This window comes from Psittacula echo (genome assembly GCF_963264785.1).
Source record: "Psittacula echo genome assembly, chromosome: 15".
Lineage (NCBI taxonomy): Eukaryota > Metazoa > Chordata > Aves > Psittaciformes > Psittacidae > Psittacula > Psittacula echo.
The window spans coordinates 6674655-6694923 of record NC_137751.1 but is presented as its reverse complement, the minus strand read 5'-3'; the positions used below and the strand labels follow the sequence as shown (position 1 = coordinate 6694923).

The window sequence follows — 20269 nt, the reverse complement described above, 5'->3', positions numbered from 1 at the left end:
ACTTTCAACTGTTCTGGTGAAATGAAACTGGGAACTGTAAAATCTCTGGGCAAGGACTGTCCTTTGTACAGAGCTGAGGCCTCATAGAGCTTTCTGCACACAGGAACTTTGTTTACTATATATTAATATGTAAAATATATAGCAGGATGTTAAAGCTGCAAGTGCAGGGCCTGAGATGTGAGGAAATACTATTTTTGTCTGTGCAGCCTTTTTTATTTTGTGCATATTAATTATAAGCGTCTTTAATTCCATGATCTCATTTTGTCACTCATGCTCCCTGTTTGTTGTGGTGCATGCTCTGATCATGTGCAGGTAATAAACCACACCGGAGTAGTGAATAACTCGGAGCAGAACTCTGCCCCTGAATCCAGCCTGTGCTAATCCCTGGTCTTCCCATCCCTCTTCCTGCCCTTTTCCTACCCTCCTAACTCCTGCCTCAATTCTCGCTGCTGTGTCCAAATCAAACCCCTTGCTGTCCATGGAGAATCCCTGTGTCTGCGAGGGAATGGGGAAAGGCAGGTGGAGAGGAAAGTCTTGCTGGCCTTTTCCTTCTGCAAAGGAACATGCTCAGAGCAGAGGCAGAAGTCGAGGTCACTTGGCTGCAAACCCCCCCACAGGACACGCTCCAGTGGGGATTAGCAGAGGTTTGCAGTGGTGAGAATCTGGGGCAAACTCTGACAAGCTTCAGGTTGTTTCCTCTTTCTCCTCACCGGCTTCCCAACACCACCTCTGGCATTTTGTTAAGCATCACTCCCGATCTCTAGCGCTTTTCTCAGGAGCGAGCAGTGGGGTGTGTGGAGCTGCCTGGCCCTCGCTAGAGCCGTGCTGGGCTCCGTCCCGGCCGCTCTGCGGGCGGAGCCCCGGAGGAGAGCGGGGACCCAGCGGCGCTCCCAGTGCGCCGCTGTTCCCGCGTTCTCCGTGACTGCGGCTTTAACGCGGTGCTCCCTCTGACTGCCTCCCCTCCGGCGCAGCCCTGCGGACGCGGTTGCACTAACCCGGCCTGCGCAGCCCCTGCTCGGCATTACCCGCTCCTTTACGGGCTCTGCTGCACCCCGAGCCGCCCTCTCCCGCGGAGGGCGAGGCTGCGGAGCCAGGCTGTGCGTGCACCGCCCCGGTTACCGCTAGGGAGCCGCTCGCCAGGCTCCGAGGCCTGACTCAGCGGTGAAGGTAGCGGAAGGTGGCTGTGCTTCGGCGCGGCCGCGCTTGCACGGTGAGAGGGGTGAAGCGCACCCGGCCCCTGGCCTCACCTGGGGAGGGGTTGGCCGGCAGGGCTGTGCCGCGGTGGCCGGGCCGGCTCTCATATCCTTTCCTTTCCTCTCCCCGCCTCGCCTCTCGTCTCCGGCGGCCGGGGCGGGGCGAGGGGCGGGCGCGGCGGCGCGGCTCGCTGATTGCAGGGCGGGCGCTGCCAGTCCGCCGCGTCCTAGCGCCGGAGCCGCACGGCCCAGCAGCGAGCGCCCAGCCCGGCCTGGCCCGGCCCCGCCAGCCGCCCCCCATGGAGGAGCAGCCCCACCACCATCATCACCACCATTACTACTACTGCGGCCACCACCACCACCACCCGCAGAGCGCCTACCTGCCGCCGCCCGACGGCCGAGCCCAGCCTAAGCCGCCGCTCCGACACGAGCACAAGCACGGCGGCCCGCAGCACCAAGAGGCGGCCAAGCGGAGAACAGGTCCGGGGCAGGGCGGCGGGACGGGGCCTGTGACCTTCGCGGGGCGGCGGCGGCGGGGCCTTCCTTCTCCTCCTCCGCCACCTCCTCCCCCGGCCCGGCTGGAAGCTTCTCCGCCGCGCTGGGGCAGCTTCCTGTCCGCCATGTTGGGGCCGGCGCGGCTGCGGGAGCCGCGGGGCCCGCCGGGCACGTGGGGCCGGGCCGCGCCGCACCGGGAGCGCTGCCCATGCCCGGGCCGGGCCGGGGGGCGGCGGGGGGCGAGGAGGCGCCGGGGAGAACCGATCAATGACTCGGAGGAGGCGGAGGGGCCTGCACCGGGGGGGTCTCTCGGCCGCTTCCTCCGCGAGGTTCAGCGGGGTTGGGGGCGAGCCGGGAGGGGGACTGTGCGGAGCCCCTGAACGGCACCGCGGATCTGGGGAGCGGGGGGAAGCTGCTCCCGAGCCCCCACCTCACCCTGGGGCGCTGCCTGGTTGCTGCGTCCTGAGAAATAAGCACATTTAGAGGGGCCTGGGGGGGTTCAAAGCAAGTGTGTGATTGCGGCAGCACCTAAAATGCCGTGTAAATATCTGAATTCTATGGTTTTCCTTGAGATTTTCATTTACATAACGAGGGAAGGGCCCTGGCCGGCATCGGGAGCGGGGCTGGCGGCGCCGGAGCCACGCACGCAGCCTCGGGAGCGGGGGTAGGGAGGGACTGGCCCCGGCCAGCGCTAAAATAAGTTCCCGAGCAAAAATAAGTTGAGGAGTCATTTCGCTGTTTGCAGTGTGCCCGGGGTTCCAGTGCGCTCTTGCTCTGACACCCCTCCCTTTCCAGCTATGAAACCAGCCGCGAGGCTGCCAGATCCCCCTCACCTGCGCATTCCGGAATCCCTTTTCTTTAGCTTTCCTCCTCTAAACGTTTGGTCGCTGCCCCTCTGTGCCCAGGCCAGAGCCAGCTGTGCCAAACGTTGATTGGGAGAAAACTCAGGCATTGGAACTAGAAACTGCTGACACACTGACTTACTGGGATGGATTTTGTTCTTCATTTCATTCTTTCGCTCCTCATCTGCAGTGGTCTTATGACCATTCTTATTGTTTTGTTGCATTACCAAGTGGTGTCAGAAGGCTTGAGTCATACAAGGTCAGCTGTAGCACGTTGCTCTTGAGAAAGGCTTCCTCTCAAATACTTGATTTCTTTTTTTTTTAAGTCCTTGCCTTAATCCCATCCCATCAGTGTTCTCCAGGATGAAGTATTCATGGTTAATGTTCTTAACAGCCCATTGGAAAGTTATAGGGGAAGTTGTGGTGGTTACCGATCCTTGCGTGTAGTAAAATCCTTTTTGATCCCTCTCAGCAAACTCAATTGTGGAATTTCTGTGAAGATTCCTACAAGGATTCTTCTGTTCCCGTCTTACCCAGAACTTGAGCAGTTACATCTGCCAGACATCTGAGGCTCCAGGATGTGAGGATAACAATGATTTCTGGTATAGCAGTTAATTTCAACAACATTGGCAACAACAAAAACATTCTTTTTCAAGCTGGAATTTTGCCTGCTCTCATTCTTGGGGGACTGACTTAGTGCCACTGTGGCTGCAGATGAGGCCTTAGGTGGGTCAGTTGTTGCAGATGTCAGGCTTTCCACCCTCGGGAAGGAGGATGGATGAGTCAGAGGAGGAGCAAGGATATCGCTCTTTCTGGAGGAGCGGGTCCCTCTGCTCCATGCGCAGCTGGAGTGTGTTTGTTGAGCTGGGTACAGAGTCCTCTTCCCATCTCTTGGTGAGGTTTCAAGGCTTCTCTTGGGCCATTGTAGCCAAAATCTTTGAAAGTGAAAGGTCTCTGGCCAGAGGTTTTGCAAAGAAAATGAGGCAGGAAGTTGAGGTGGTTCTGGACTGTTCTGAGCTTCCAGCTCCTTGAATTGCACACTCCAGATTCACTTCAGAACCATAAGGGCTAGAAATGAACTGCAGAAGGAGGAGGGAAGGCTGAGTGTACAGCGTAATCTCATGGTTTGATGAGTTGGATCCCTCAGCAAGTGCTTTGTTGCTTGGGTCTCAAGCTAGGAGCAGGTCCCCAAGGACAAGTTTCTTGGTGGGCAGGAGACCAATCGCTGGTAGTGGTGAAGGCAGATTGCAGGCATGTGGTTCTTCCTACTTTTATCACCTTCTCAATGTTAAAAGAGCACATGTAGGGAGGTGTCGGTTGCTGTCTTGAAGTGAGGGGATGCTGGCACCCTTTCTTCCCTCCTCCTTCCAACTGGACTTGCACATGTCCTCTTGGAAAGCTGCTTTTTTAGGTTTCCTTAGGGATTCTTTTCCCCTTTTACTGAAGATGGCATTTGGGAGAGGAGGGTGGGAAGGAGGGCTGCTGGTGTTGCAGGCCTGGGAGCTGATGGAGATGATAGGAGTTGGCTCTAGTTCACTGTATGGATTCTGAACCTTAACAAATCTCATAGCAAAGGCAGCAGATCCCTCTGTCTTGAAGCATCCTGGGAATTACTTTTTTTCCTCTGCATGACCTGGAAACAGTAGCTGATGAAATAGCTCTCCAGCTTGCCAGTGGCCTTCAGTACAGTCCATTTGCCTTATCTAGTATCTAAATAGTCTTTTACTGTATTTTGTCATCTATAGGTCACCTTGTTGTATGTGTGAATCAGTGGCTGCTGATAACTTTCTGCTTAACCCTTTGTGCTGTGGTTTCCAGCAAATAAGTGTTCGCTTTTGTGCATGGTTTTCCTGTGTTAAAATGTCTGCTTGAGGAAACTGGATATGTTTGGGGCTGATTACAGCTTTCTGCCATCAGAAGTTTAACGTTTCACGTTCTAATTCTTGCCTTTTGTTGTTTTTGGCTTCCTTCTAGGCTATGGAGAGCTAAATGGTAATGCAGGAGAAAGAGAAGTGTCATTAAAGGGCCTGTGCTCTGATGAAACCACCACCCCAGGATCCAGGGTACCCAATGGCAGCCAGCAGCTCGTAGACACTAACGTGCCTCCAAAGCAGACTGTGAAGGCCAGTGCTTTGGGGAAAGCTGGAATCAAACCCAAAAACTTCATTCAGAAAAATAGCATGGACAAAAAGAATGAGAAGTCCTACGAAAACAAACCTAGAGAAAGCCAATCCTCAGAGAAGCCAGAGGGAGTGTCTATTCCAAACGGTGTAGTAACCAATAACTCCAGCTATATCACCAATGGCTACGTAGGGAAAGGGGCCGATAACGATGGAAGTGGCTCCGAGAGTGGATATACTACGCCTAAGAAGCGGAAAGGCAGGCGCAACAGTGCCAAGGGTTGTGAGAACTTGAATCTGGTTCAGGATAAAATAATGCAACAGGAGGTCAGTGCACCAATCTTAAAACAGGAACTTGAGAGTTTGAAGCCTGATTATAGTGAACAAAAGGGGAACCGAATTGAAAATACTAAGCCAGTTTGGAAATATGAGGCTGGAGCTGGTGGAGCAGGACGGGGAAAGCCTGGGCTTGGGGATGTACAGCGAAAAAACTCGGATGCCAAACCTGGGATTAGCAGCAAGAAGTTTGATGACCGGCCCAAAGGGAAGCACGCATCATCAGCTACATCTAAAGAGGACTCATGGACCTTATTTAAACCACCTCCAGTTTTTCCAGTCGACAATAGCAGTGCTAAAATCGTACCCAAAATAAGTTATGCAAGTAAAGTTAAAGAGAACCTCAACAAAGCAGCTCAAACCCCATCCACATCATCTTCATCATCTTCATCATCTGCTGGGGAAACTCAGGCCCAAACATCAAGTCGACTGTCCCAAGTCCCCATGTCTGCTATGAAATCTGTTACTTCTGCTAGTTTCTCAAATGGGCCCATCCTGGCAGGGACAGATGGAAGCGTGTATTCCCCAGGGACCCAGCCACTGCTCTCATCTGCTGCTAGTACTGTACCATCCACCTCCTCTGAGTCAGGACCCCAGGACATGAGTACACCTTCAGCAGCTCTCGAACAAAAGAAATCTAGCCTTTTTATCTACCCTTCAAATATGCAAACTGTGCTTCTGGGTACAACCCAAGTCAGTTTCCCATCGCAGACCAATCAGCAGAACCTGGGAGATATCTTCCAGAATCAGTGGGGTTTGTCTTTCATCAACGAGCCCAGCGCTGGACCCGAAACTGGTGTGGGGAAATCTGCGGATAATCAGTTAATGGAAGTGACATTTCAAGGGGAATATCCTGCCACTTTGGTTTCACAGTGTGCTGAAATCATTCCCTCAGGAACTGAACAACCTGTGTTTCCTAAGGCTTATGAGCTGGATAAACGGACTAGCCCTCAAATTCTTAGTGCTATTCTTAAGCCTGGGACTGCTGTTGAGGGTGGTGTCTTAGCTTTGGAGTCGCATCACACAGGTGACCTACAAAAGGCAGACACCGGTAGCCAAGGTGCTTTAGTGTTTCTTTCAAAAGACTATGAAGTAGAGAATCCTCTGGCCTCTCCCACGAACAATTTGCTAGCCTCCGCCAAAGAACAGAGGTACCAGAGAGGCCTAGAAAGGAAAGATAGCTGGGGTTCTTTTGACCTGAGGGCTGCTATTATGTATCACACTAAAGGTAATGGCTTCACTTGCTGCCTAAGGGCATTTTCTCTTTTATGTTATTTTAAATGCAATATTCTAACGTGATCTCTTCTTTACAGCAGTTGATTGCTTTAAAAATGAGCTTTTTGCTTGCACATATCTAACAGTAGTAGTGGTTTGGGGAAGTTATTCAGACAGTTGGTTAGTTACTCTTCAGAGGTACTTGGTTCCCTGTTCTGTGGACAAGGGTAGGTGATGATACAGCACGTGTGGTTTACATTTTAATTCCCATGGAAGAAGCAGGTCCTCCTCCAGCTTCCAGCGTTGGAAGGAGTTAAATGTGTAGGTTTGCCAGCTCTGTTCCAGCTTTACCAGGTGATATTCTGTCACTGGAAAGGCTTCATAGTCTGTACTCACACCTCTACCACCAGAGTGTTGCAGCTTCTCCCCTGGGCAGATCAGGCCATGAAATCACAGCTTTGAAGGAAGACAAATTATTCCTACAGCTTTTCATGGTGTGACTTATTTTAATTTCCTGAGCAAACACACACACACGCCCCTTTTCTCCTGCCCTTCTGGAATATTGGAGCAACAGCAAGCCAGATCTTTGCTTATCAACTCTTCTGGAAGGTGCAGATTGAATTCTCTCATTGTCTTCGTAAGCCAAATCTTTCAGATGATTTTATTGCTTTCATGGAGTCCTTTGTAGGCCAGCTCCTTTTTTTTTTTTCCTGTTTTTTTTTTTTGTGGGTTTTTTTTTTTTTTTCTGAGGCTGCCGTGACTCAAACATGATAGAGATTGCTTAAACTGGGAATGAAGAGAAGGAAGCCTGTGGCTACCTTGTGTTTGGTTTCAGCCTCAGCCCCAGCAGCAGTGAGGTCTTGTGGCAGTTCTTGGCTTTTGGTTTTGGCTTGGTGTTAGCAGGAGCCTGATTGTGAGTTCCCTTTTGGCACAGTCTTGCCAACACAGGGGCAGTTCCTATTTTTTATTTGCTCTCTTCCTGCATCCATCCCCTTATCCTGAAGGGAAAAGGGTGATCGCCCATTTCTTGTTTACTGTTCCACATACATATGTGGATAATGTCTCTGCAGAGGGGTTTGTATTTGCTTGGCATTGGCAAATTTGCTGTGTTTTGACCTACTGCTAAGTTCTTAAATTACCTGTTTACAAACCCTTTGTGTAGCAGACAGACACTCAGATGCCTTCCTTTAGTAATAGCAAGCCCAGTTGCTTAAAAATAATAACGCCAAATGTGTTTTTTCCAGGTTGTCTCACTCCTGATGTTCACGTTTTAAGCTCTAGCATTCTTGAGAACAGCATTCATCAATTGATTTTTATCTGGGTCCTCTACCCTGTGCTCAGTCTGTTCCAGTATTAAAGCAAGCTTTCTGTTCTCATTTCTTGTGACTGCCTGCAGCCAAAATCCCAGTTTGCCATCAGAAAATTGGGGTATCAGGAAGCATAGCATAGTCCTAGGCAATCGTTTTCTTGAGTGTGCAAATTTTCCCTACATTTAAGTTCGTTTCTCTTTGGTTTTGTCAGCCTTTTGTTAGCTTTCTTGTAGAAAAGCAACTCTGTACAGCTGCTGAGACTCATCAGCTCTCCCTTTCTCACTAGCAGTGTGAAAGTAAAACAATGGTAACAACAGGAAAATAAAGAACACTCCCTTCCCATGTCCTCTCTTAAGGAGGTGTTAACTTCAAAGTCTGGCTGTGTTTAGTTCTTCTAAACGCAGGCGTTAATTACATTCAGTGGCAAGAATGGACACCTAAAGCACCCTTTAAAATACTCTTTTTCTTCTCTTTCCATCCTTGTGCATGTGAATGCTCTTGCTCTGAGCATCCAGAGCACCCTTGTGATGCCCTGGGGAAACAACCCAGAACCAACCAGAACCTGTGCCAGCTTCAAGGTGTTACTTATGGGTAAAAGATGATGGATGTTTCTAATCAATGCTGTCATTAACACACTGATAGGGGTGCTCCAAACAGCTTGGGCTTGTCTTTCTCCTACTTAATCTTCAGATGCTGGTTTACAAAGCAGGAGATAGTCCAAGTCCAGGTCTTAGTATCTCTTCTGTGGTGATGTAGGGGTGTTTCTGGGTGTGTTCAAGTCTGTTGGGGTGAGTTGGGTTAAGGGGTAGAGGGAGGAATCATGCCTTCTGCCCCATGCAGATGGAGATAGCTGTACCCTCTTCATCGTGGTGACCCTGCAGCCAGAGTCCTGCAAAATATCCAGAAACCGCTGCCGGTGGTGTGCTCACAGAGCAGCAGTGCAGTGGTTAATTCCCACACCATTCCCTCCGTTTCTCTTGGGCTGTTTTCCTGAGGTCCTGCTCCTGGCCAGCCAGTTCCTCTGCAATAGGAAAGGAACGATTTCACTTGCTTATTTTTCACAAGCTGCCTTCTCCTACCTGCGGGTTTGCCTGGGCCAGTGTTTGAGTGTCCCGGGCAGCTGGATCCTCAGATTGTTTGATTTTGATTTCGAGAGGAGAGTGAACTTCTCCCTCTTCAGATCGATCTGTTTGCTTTTGAGCAAAGTCTCAATAGTTTGATCTTCAGATCTGCCCTGCCTCTGGGGTTATGGACACAAAGAGAAACGAGTGCAGGGCAAGGATGGGGTGAGCATGGAGCACTGGTGGGGTCCTTATGTGTTCCCTACCCTGAGCTCCTTGTGTGCAGTAGTTCAATGCAAGGATGAAGCGCTGGGTGTTGCAGTGAGGAATGGGCTCCGGTGTGTGTGGTTGCAGTGTCTGGGCCTGTATATCACAAGCTTGCCCCCCTTTTTGTGCTGTTTGTGTCTGTAGCTGTGATCAGGTTGTGTGGATCTTCATCTTGGGCTGCACGTAGGCCATGGGAAAGCCTCTAACTTACTCGGTCGCTTTGTTCCAGCTAAGCAGGTTTGCCTGTGCGTGGTTGCCCAGTGATTGCAAGGGGCATGATAGATTGTAATTGCTTCACAGCTTCCTTCCAATACCTGAAGGGGCCCGACAAGAAATCTGGAGAGGCACTTTTTACAAGGGCATGTAGGGATAGCACAAGGAGGAATGGATTTAAACTGACAGAGGGGAGATTTAGGTTGAGATTCACCCTCCTCTTATTCTCTTGGTGCTTTTCATGTGTTTTCTTCTGTGCCCCTGCTTCATGCCTTGCTTTTCTTCCTTTTTAAAGGGCAGGAATACCCTGCTCATCTGATCTGCTTGACTGTAAAACACGATCCTTCAGTGTGGCTGCCTTCATTGACAGCACGTGCCACTTGGTGTTTGTGCTGGTGCCTTGAAACACTCACGGGTGACATACCTGATTAGCAAGGTAGATCTGATCTAGTTGAGCATTGATGGGCCTACTGGTTGTATCTCAGCAGCTTTACTTCTATTGAAATCAGTATCTTCTTGCTTTAGTCATCCTCTTACAGACAGCTGGATGAACCATTTCATATCAGAGTAATTAACAACACTTTGCAGGATTTCATCATACTCTTGGGCATTTGCAGTCTTCCAGGCCATGCTGTCACTGACACAAAGCTCTACGTGGCACATTGTGTAAGTGGGGAGCTCAGCAGTTTGCTTTTCCTTACCTAAAAAGCAAGTAATACCTGCAGTTCAGCTGCAAAATATCGAAGACCACACAGGTGGAGGAGAGGAAACTGCAGCGTGTTCCTCTTCTGTCTTGCCCCCAAGGTTCTGCCTGTGCTGCTGCTTTGTTCCATCTCGGTCACGCCAGCATCTCTGCTCGCGTGAGGGAGCAGAAGAGCAGCATGGAAAATGGAGCAAGGCAGCATGGGCCAGCCAGGAGTGGCGTGCACTGCAGTGGTGAACTGGGTCAGAAGAAATAGCAGAGCTGTGAGTTCAGCAATTCCCATCCTTTACATCAGGAGAGGGGAGGAAGACAGTGCCTTGGCTTCCTATCCCCCTTGGTGGGAAGGGGTTAGAGCTCAGTCTGTTGCTTGTGAGGCCTGAGCTGTGAGGCAAAAGCTGATTTAGTTCTCCTTCAAGTTTCTGCTGTTTCCAGTTGTCAGGATGAGTTGCAGTGTATTCAGTACAGCAATGAGTCTCCACAGCATTGAACTTTCAGTCTTTGCTTTGTTTCAGGGGCAATCTCATAACTTACTCATTGTGTCCTGTAGATAGAAAAACCTAATGAGGATGGTCTTTCTTTATTATTTGTTTTCTAGCACTTCAGTTTAGGGACTATTCACAGTTTATATGTTAGATTTATAAGAACAAAGAACATGGTATTGTGCAGGCACTTCTGTTTGCAAGGGCAGCCTCTCTAGCAAGGTAAATGCGTGTAAAAGTGCCTGTCTTAACAAGTTATTGTAGAGAGACTTCTTTCTTTCCAAGGTTTTGTACCAGTCGAGCTATAAAGTTTATTGACCTATGAGGCATCTCAGCACAATTCACCTTTAAGTCTGTTCCTCACATCAAAGCCTTTCTCCACCAACCCTTTGTTCTGGTGATAGTTCCCAGAAAAAGTGGTTCCTCTCCTTGGAGCTCCTTAGGTAGATATGGCTGGGGCTGTCTGCTGCAGGCAGCTCCTGCAAGCCATGATCCCAGAGGGCTGTGGAGAGGTTGGCCAACAGTAAAAGTATCCTGGAAAACATGAAGCTGGAAGCAGCGCAGGAGGTGACCTAGTTCTGCCCCTGGCTGGAGCAGGGCTGGCTTTGATGCTGGGTTGTGCAAGGCCTTGTTGATGGCATTTTCTCCAGCTGGGTTGGAGTCTGCTGAGAAGGAAGCATGCAATTTCCCTGGCCACGTGTCCTGTTTTGGGATTGATGGCCTCTGTTGGTCAGGTCTTGACCAACTTGTGCTTTGGAAAGCAGCAGTTCTAGTAACTGAGGTCTGTCCAACCCCTGCTGTAGTGGTCCTGGCACTTGTCACAGCACCATGTGACAGTAATAGGTGACACAGCCTGTAATCAGTCCACAGCCGGGAAGAAAATTCACTCTAATGTATTGGCAAGTAAAACAGGCAAAATCACAAAATTTCATCTTAAGATTGAAGGAGTCTTTTTCTCCTGGTTCTCTGTTGCAGTTAGCCAAAGACTTAATGTTTTTATCCTTTGTGAAGTTGTTTCAGTTGGTGAATGTGCTGAACCTGTGCGGCTGTCCTGTATCCATGTGCTGCTGGCCAGGTACAGAGGAGGACCTTGCTCTTGCGCTTGACAATACTCAATAGCAGTCAATATCACATCCAGTTTTCTGATGGGCTTTGGGTTTGTAGCTGTGTCAGGGTGAACATCTGCCTGCCAGTGTGTGCGTGTGCGCTTTACAGGACAATTCACAAAGCCTTCTCTCCTACCTCTCTTTCTGAAGAAGGAAGATTGAAGCCTGAAAGGGTTGGGGAGTTTGGGTGTAGATTTGTTAAGGTTTTCTTTAAAACAGAATTTTGACAACTTAAGGGGTTTTTTGTGTGTTGTTGATAGTATCTCACTGTCTGTCTGATTGTCAGGCACATCTTAATACAAGCAGTTCGCATTCTTCTGATGTCCCATGAAGTTAAGGCGAAATAGAAGTGCAAAAGAAAGCATGGTCTTTTACCTGGAGATACAGCAGTGAGCAGTGCTTCAGCCTCTGCCTTGTATTTGATACTCAAACATTGCTCTAATGTGGAGGAATCACCAACTTAAGAGTAGTTTTCTGAGCCTTGCCTTTGGGGAAAGCTCTTAAAATAGGTGATGTCCTTTAGTTGTTAGGAAATGATGCATCTAACATCACTGAATGGAAAATGAGCTCTGCTGGAGGTAATTTTAGTAGCTGGTTCATTTTACTTTTGGGGAATCTGCATCTGGCGGATGAGGGAGTCCCTTGCTAGGTTGCTTACATCCATCCCTGGGGGTGGTAGAGGCTGGTTGCTATCCCCAAAACACTGGGGTTCCCCTGATGGAAGTGCAGTCTGGCTGTTGTTACCCTGACACAAAAATAACAGACCTCGTAAAATTCTGTCAGGGGCTTCCTTACAAAAGGCTTAGTTGTGCAGAGGGGGCTGGCAATATTCATTTGCATGCAATTTCCTGCCCCAGGGAGCTTGAGATAGTAGAGGACAAAGAACAGATGAAGCGTTGGAGAAGAGATGCAAACATGGAAGTGACTGATGGAGGTGGCACTCAGCACGCATCGTACTGAGGCTGTGTCTTCTGTAGGGTTTTTCTTCTTCCTTTCCCATGCTGGTTAGTTTACTTACTGCCTTGGGTTGTGTTTTACTGCGCATACCATGTAGCTCAATAATCCATTGCTATTCCCTGTTCCCAACCCCTGCCAAGGCCCTGTCACCCTGCTTTCTGGCAAAAGGGAGAGCTTGAAAGATTGTTCTTGCAGGTTGTGCTCTTACTAAATGCTCCTTTTCTATAATGATGTCTCTTAAACTTCGGCGCAGGGTCCTGTTAGTATCTTCATAAATATTCCAGCTCACAAAATTCCAACTTGAGAGTGTCTAAATGTAATTATTTTGAATGGGTCTCTAAAGATGGGACTTAATTTGGGATATTTTCATAGGGTGAATCATAGAATCACAGGATGGTTTGTGTTGGAAGGGACCTTAAAGCTCATCCAGTTCCAACCCCCTGCCTTGGGTGGGGACACCTTCCACTAGAGCAGGTTGTTCCAAGGCCCGTGCAACTTGTCATAGGACTGCAAGTTGGGGGGGGGGGAACCTTCTGATTCTTAAAGTGAATGAAAAGAACATATAACTTTACTGTTACTTCTTAGCTAAACAAGAACATGTGCTCTCTGCAAGAATTGGGGAGGGTTGGTTTGTCTTTAGCCCACAAGTGTCTGTAGAGGTAAATTAGGGAAAGAATTGCCAGCCAAGCAGGGAGCTGGGTGTCCTGGGCATTGCACCTTGTTCTCAGGTGATGTGTTGGCAGCGGTTTTGCAGCAATGTCTTTGCGTGGTGTGCTTTGGCAGGTGCATGCTGTGCACCATGAGAAACCTGCTTTGTCCATGAGTTCTGATCTCACAGAAATCATCTCTCCAGGCTACTTGTTGAGGCTGCAAGTTGGAGTCAGAGTAGTGAAGCCCAAAGTTTGTGACGTGTAGGAGCGGAGAACGGAGATGACATTTCTGATGCTGAGTTTGGCTGTCTGACCCTGAAGACCACATTACAGTCTTTTATTCCCAGTTCATTCACATCAGATTCATGCAAACCTGTGGGCTGAGTTGGGGCTGGGCTGGATGGGGTTGGCATTGTCTGAAAGCCTCAGTGTTGTGCCATGCTCAGAAAAATGAAAGTATATTTGGAGTTGTCTCCAGTGACAGCATCAATCTGCGTAATAACAATGGTCTTCTTGTTTTGCCTCCACAGAAATGGAATTGGTTTGGAATTTGCAGAAGCAAGGTAAGGATTATTGGAAAGAATAAATAAGCTAAATTGCTCTGTTCTCCTCTGTCTGTTGGGATGTGTGATGAGAGTGGATGGTCTTGGTGTCTAGAGATGCCTGAGTTTAGTTCTTCAGTGCCTGCTGTTTGTAGTCTGGGTTTACCTGTGTTTTGAATTGCTAAAAGTCAGAACAATAAGGTTTGCCATAATTTTGGGGTGTCCAGACAGAAGCAGAGTCTTTCAAAGAGCAGTAAAACCAGCGTCAAATGAAGATTTAGTGAGTCTTCCCTATGTGTATATGAAAAAGCTTTCTACTTCTGGTGTTGGCTGTCAGACCCAAGAATAAGTTTTAGACTATCTTCAGCCATAGGTCCTGAAAGTAGCTTGTAGGAAACTTAGGATTGTGCTTTCTTTCCAGATCCCAAAAGGATAATCACTTATGATGAAGCCATGGATCGCCCGGATCAATGAAGGTAGCAAGACGAGACTGCCTGTTCTAACCTTTCTGCAGCATTTGTGCTGTTCGTGGGGGACAAAAGGCTTTTATGCTCCTTCTAAATCTTCAGTGCAGCAGAGGAACCGTAACTAGAATCACAGGATAATATATACAAATATATATATAGTTATTTAAAAATGGCAACTGAAAGTAATTAGACTTCTTAAGGAATCTGAAAATCTATTTCAACGAGACTACACACGTGATTATTTAATCTCCGGTACTGAATAGATATTTCCCCCCCCCCTTTTCTTTTTTTTTTTTCCTTTTTTGTTTTGTTTTTTGGTTAAAGAGTGAATGCAAGTGATTAACAAACAGACTCGATTTACAAGCCCGGTTCTAAAGTTCCTGCTGTTGTCTGCAATGGGCTGCAGCAACCCACTGGAGAGGCATTTCCGCTTGACAAGGTTTCTGTTTCTCGTTCTGTGACTGTAGTGACACACTAATCACAGGGAAATCAGGATGATTCACCATACTTCATCTCCCCTTTCCCTTCCACCTCCCCTAGTTGGTTGTGTTTTTTCCGTTTTGTTTCCCATTGAATGCTGGAGAAACACCTTGAAGCTTGCAGTTTCTTTTTTGTATCCAGAGAATTATAATCCGCATGTTTTGCCAGGAGTAAAGCAGCAGTCCGATGCTGGGAATATTGTCTTAAGGCATCATTCTTCTGGGGGTAATACTGCAGTTCTAGGATGCATGGTGAAGTCACACAGTTGACCTGGCTCCGGTTACACGTTGGACTATTGCAACTGAAGAGTTCTTTTCATTTTAAAAGACAACGTGCAAAAATAAGCAATCTGTTTAGGCATTTAATACAGAGAAAAACAAAAAACCCACTGTTCCCACAGGTTAATGCCATTGTATTACTGGGAGCAAAAAAAAAAATACCTTCTGCTTTCAACTGTAGGTGCTTCATATTTGCTATGTCTGTCTCCTAACACTAAATGTGCTGGATTTCTTTCCCATTTTCATTGGAAAACTGAAGAGGAATTGAGTTCTGCTAACTTCCACCATTCTTGACTTATTTCGTTTCTCTTAAAAAAAAGAAAAACAAAAAAAAAAAAAAAAAAGGAAAACTTAAAAAAAAAAAGAATTTGAATCCTTTTCAATTTGTCCATGGAACTCCAATGGCCACACCTGCCCGTTGGAAAAGCTCTTTTATATTTTAATGCAGTCTGTGTATTTCCGGGCTCTGCTTATGATGATCTCTTAATAAAAATCTATTTTATTACAAAAAATGGAGGACTTAGGAATGAAAATAATAATTAAAATTTTAAAAAATAATAATAAAAAAAAGAGTAAATCAATAAATCCCAAGGGAAGGAAAGCTTCCTGTAGCAGTGGTAGAGAAAGCAGACTGCAGCTCCAGCTGTGTAACTCGCTCTGTCCCATTGCAGCTTGTGTAGCGCATCCAAATCAGCTTGGGGTTGGGTAGTTTCTCTGGGTTTTTGGTTAAGGGTGGAAAGTTCACAGGATCCAGTGCAAGAGGGAGCTATAAATAAAGCCAAACTGGGGGTTTTGACCTACCCAAGCTCCACATGTACCCGACGTGGAGTGTTTGTGGCCAAATAGTGGCTCACATATATCTGGGTATCAAGGTCAGCGGCAAATCAGTCTGGACCCTATGGGGCATTAAGGAAGCAGATAAGCCCAAAACTTCTGCCTACCCCTTGTGCTTAGTTATATCCACTTGTTTTTCTGTTAACTAGGAATGTGTATCATGGTTTATACTTGCTTATTGTTTTAGTAAGATTGTTCCTGTACGAGATGCTTAGGCTCACAGTGGGACAATGGAACTTCCTTCTGTACCTTCTGTAAGATCGCTAGCTGTCTGCCACGCTTCATTTTACAAGTTTGATTATGGATTGCCTACTCCATTTTTATGTATAAAATACTATATAGTATAATACTGTAGTGTAATACTATATAGTGATCATGTATTGTACCAGTCCAGGTTCAGAAATGTGTGGTTGGCCAGTCGCAAATACTTCTATTTCACCTACAACCTGTACCACCTCTGCAGGTGTGCGTCACTTTCAGATGTATAACATGTTTACAGATGTGCCCCACATCTAGTCCTCAACGTTCCTATCTCTAATTCTGTTGAGTCTCCCAACTGCTTGCCAAAAGTTGGAATCGCCTTTGGCTCCACTGTGGAAGAGCTGGGGCATTCCTGAGCTTTTAAAGTGTTGAACAAACTGGATGGTGGGATTGGGAAAATTAAGGTGGAAGAAAGGTTTTGGGATGGTTTTTGTTCTATTTTCAAAAGGGTGAAGGCTAATAGCAAAGTTTCCAGTTTGTTTTACTGGCTTTAAGGCTCTGCTGTGTATTTATTTGCCTTGTGTAGTCACTTGTCGCCTTAAGGGCTGGGTTCCATTAAAAACAAAAAGACAAAAAAGACAAATCCAAACCCTTCTTTGCTTACCTGGGCTCTGCACTGTCCTGGTCCTCCCTTGCCCCAGATCTGCTCTCTCAGCTGTTGCGATGCAGAAGCTGAGCAGCAATAACCCATTGCTGAATCTGACCCTGCGCAGTTAGAAGGATCCCAGTCTTGCTGAGTATTTGAGGATGCTCATGTTGGCCTAGTCCAGTTGATGTTCTAAACAAGCATTGAGCACTGTTCAAGCCATGGGTTGGGTTGATTTCTCCCCTCATGCTCATCCCTGCTGCTTTGCCTCACTGCGCGTGGCTCCGTGCCACTGGGACCCATCCAGAAACACTCTCAGCAGCTTCTCTGCTGTATTTCTGACCATCCTCTCTTCAAATGTCTGTCTTCGTGAGCTCCATGGCGTGTGCTCAGTGCTAAGCAGTTAGGAATTCCTCTCTCTGAGCTCCTGTAACTCCGGCTCACTGGCAAAGGTGGTGTTACGGGGATGGAGTATTGCCTAGAGCCAGGCAGGACCGTGAAGAAACTTCCTTGTGCTTTGGTGTAACTTGCCCTGTCGCTGTCTCCAGTCCTCCTGAAGTCCTCACACAATTCTTTACTTAGCACTTATTAAAAATCTCTTCAGAGTTAATCTGTTTTCTGATTATTTTTGTGTAAACTTATAAAAAAAAAAGGAAAAAAGAAAAAAATAAGAAATGGAGCTGTGACTAATTTAGCACATTGAAATAATGCTAAGGTGTTACTGATAAGTCTCATCTTGTTTTTTTTGTTTGACTCAGAGTATTAGTACTGTAGCATAAACCAAATACAGCCCAGGAAGGGGTGCTCAGCCTCTCCCAGGGCTGCACCCAAGGGTGTCTGTGGGCAAGGAGCTGGCGCTGCGTGTGCGAGCATCTTACTCATATGGGAGAGCGAGCGTGTATTTATTTGTGCCATTGTTTTCATTACACTGAGTGGAGTTTTAAAACAAAAACCCTTAAATACGTGTGGTATCGGAAAGTGGCACTAAGGGTGAGATCATGACCTATTTTTTTATTAGCTATGAAGATACTAATTCAGGTTAAGGCTTCTCTCCCATTTCTGTTCCTGTTGTTGATCCAATGAGTCCCTTTCCTCCAGTTCCCTGGCCAGGCTGTCTGTTGGAGTACGGCTTCCTTCACAGGCAGGGCTGGCTTCTTCCTCCTCTGGTCTTTCCGCACTGTTCCTCTGCAACAGGTCCTGTCAGGTCTCTTGTACAGGGTTTTGTGGAGTGTGTACCAGATCCAGCATGGGATCTGCTTTCTCTCTGGTGGATCATGGAGTGTTTGGTCCACTCAAAGTGATGGGTTAGAAGCTGCTCTATGCTCCCGTCTCCGGTGACAGTGGTTTGGGGACCTTCAGCATCTCTGCTCCCTCATACTCCATCCACCTGTCTGGTGGATGGGCAATGCAATGACTTTCAAGGCTTGGTTGGTGTTTGGTTTTGATTTGTCCTTGGTTGTCCCTGACACCTGTTTTTGTTGGAAATCTCCTTGGCAATGTGGGTAGCTCCAGGGCATGGATTCTGTCACTAACCTGCTTCAAACCATCACCCTCTCTCAGCCGTAAATCATAGAGCAGTTTGGGTTGGAAGGGACCTTCAAAGGTCATTTTGTCCAACCCCGCTGCGGTGAGCAGGGACAAATCCCACTGTTTGCCTTCTGTAGCTGCTGTGAACTTGTTTGAAACATTGACAAGAACCCCAGTTCTTAGGCTGTGAGTACACCATGGGAGTGGGTGATGGGGTGAACCAGCTTAGCTAAATCAACAGGAAAAAGGAGAGATAGAAGTTGTCCTTTTAGTTCTGCATAATTGGTGCTTTTCACCTTCAAGAGAGGGTTGCTGTAGCACAATTGCATCCTTTCCAGCCAGTGGGTGACCTCGGGGACATCTGGGAGCTATGGCATTCACAGATGTGTTTCACAGGTAGTTTTCCTGCGTGTTCAGTTTTGTTCCAGCATCTTCAGTAAGTTGTTGTAGTGTCCAAAGCTTTCAGGAGTCTCATCCCTAGAAGACTTTTCTGTATGTACGTCCTTAGTGATTTCTTTTCCTTACAGAGACTGTTTACAAGGGAGATGGTCGAGGTCAGGAGGGGAGAGAACAAGGCTACACCTGATTTAAAGCTGCTACACATTTCACACCAATGCATATAGCAGGAGGAGGGCTGGGGCTAGAGGAGCCAGAGTCATTCTGGCTTTGGCCACCATGAGAGCATTTTGTCCATGAGAAGCAGGATCCTGGTCTGGTGTGAAGGAGCAGATCTGGGTCTGTGCTGCCTTCCAGGGATCACAGAGCTTTAGATGTTTGTATAGGATGTATTACGCCATAGGGTAGGGCTGCTTCCTTGTATCCTGCTCCAGAGCCTTGGAAGCAGACATGTGGAGAGGTAGCAGAGAGCTCTATGATGGCCCTGTGTTGAGGACATGAGACCCTCTTGGCACACTGCTTGCTGTCCCGGGACAGGAGCAAAAGTCATCCCCTTGCTTTCAGCAGGGGATGCTGAGCTGTGTTCATCTTGACTGTTAATCAGAAAGCATCATCTAACATGTCCAGCACTCTAAAGCCATGTTGTAAGATAGCGGTATCCCTTTTCTACAGCCTTATTGATGAGTAGAGTATCTTTTAAAAGGAGAAACAATAGTTCATTTCTGTCTGTGGTATGAAACTTGTGTGCTGCAAACATAAACCCACAACTTTCTTACAAAACAAACAAAACCAACAAAAAATAACCTGTCTGCTTTCCATACAGTCTTTCCTCAGGTGCTAAATAAGGGTTCCAGAAATGGATACTGCTTTAGGAGTTTCTGCTTTATTCTTAAAAGACCTATTTTTTTGCTTAGGTGTTGTAAAGATATTTTAACAAGAATGTTGTTTGGGTTCTTCTTTTTTTTGATGTAAATAAGATGGTGTCTTTAATTTTTGTTCTCTCTCCTTTTTGTGTCTATCGAATAGTCTCATTTTCATTTTATCCTTTCGAGAAGGACCCTCTTAGACCTTCCTTGAAGACATTTCATTAAGTGTTGCTGCATTTAAGAACGACTCTACAACTGTTCATTGTCTTGGATTAATGCTGCTGCTGCTATAAGTAACCCTGAAAATCAAGAATGTGTGATGCACTTTTGTTGTTTTTCATTTACATGACCATATAGTTCCTCTGCGAGTAGCTAAACCCTGGTGTAACACAGCCACTAACTGCGGGTAGCGTAGGAAGGGGGTCCGGGAGAGGGGTCTACCTGACTTTGGTGCTGACCTATGGGAACTTCTATGCAAACGCAAGCAAAGGAGAACTCTTCACTTGAGAGAACACTGTGCATTTGCCTTTTGTTGTTGCTTTTTCTCTCCTTCTTTTCAAGTTGCTATTAGAAAGGGTAGCGCGAATCCCTGAGGTTTTCAGCTTCTCCTTCCTGCCTGGCTGGGGGTGCGGGAAAGAGGCCCAAGTAACTTGTGAGGTAGAAGAGTCTCAATCCATGTCTTGTCTCTGGTTTTAGTACTTCTGTTTTCTAATTGAATCTCTCTATGGAAGGAAATGGCTCATCTCTGCAAAAAGATCTTTTTAAGGCTTTTTCTCAATGTGAAGTTAACCAGCAGTATTAAAGATTGTGTGGCCTCTTTCCTGCCTGCACCCCCAGCATTCCAGAGTCACAAGCTCCTTCTCTGGGTGCTGCAGAGTGGTTGGTGCCTGAAATTGGGTTGTTTTCCAAGGAAAAAAGGCCATCTAACCAGCCAAAACCTGATGGCTGAGGTGTGAGGGAGGTCTTGCCCCATTGAGGTGCTAACACAGGGCACAAGCAGGTCCAGAACCTCTTGTCTTACTGGGTCAGACCTGGATCACCATGGGGAGATGCGGCCCTGCAGGAGGAGTTCATTGGAGGGGGGA

At 47.3% G+C, this 20269-nt stretch overlaps 1 protein-coding gene across 1 annotated transcript; it reads left to right on the top strand.

Annotated features, from left to right (window-relative positions):
• Positions 1–1422: 1422 nt before the first annotated feature.
• On the top strand, positions 1423–19490 carry NUFIP2 (nuclear FMR1 interacting protein 2). Its single transcript, XM_080629835.1, has 4 exons — positions 1423–1673; positions 4505–6214; positions 13478–13510; positions 13911–19490. The coding sequence occupies exons 1-4, from the start codon at positions 1493–1495 to the stop codon at positions 13961–13963; spliced, it is 1977 nt and encodes a 658-aa protein (XP_080485961.1). The 5' UTR covers positions 1423–1492; the 3' UTR covers positions 13964–19490.
• The last annotated feature ends 779 nt before the right edge of the window (positions 19491–20269 follow it).

Excerpts from the sequence above, each read along its gene's own strand:
- NUFIP2 (XM_080629835.1), top strand. The coding sequence starts at position 1,493 with ATGGAGGAGCAGCCCCACCACCATCATCACCACCATTACTACTACTGC. Across the intron at positions 1,674-4,504 it reads GGCGGCCAAGCGGAGAACAG|GCTATGGAGAGCTAAATGGT; the intron begins GTCCGGGGCAGG and ends GCTTCCTTCTAG. Across the intron at positions 6,215-13,477 it reads TATTATGTATCACACTAAAG|AAATGGAATTGGTTTGGAAT; the intron begins GTAATGGCTTCA and ends TTGCCTCCACAG.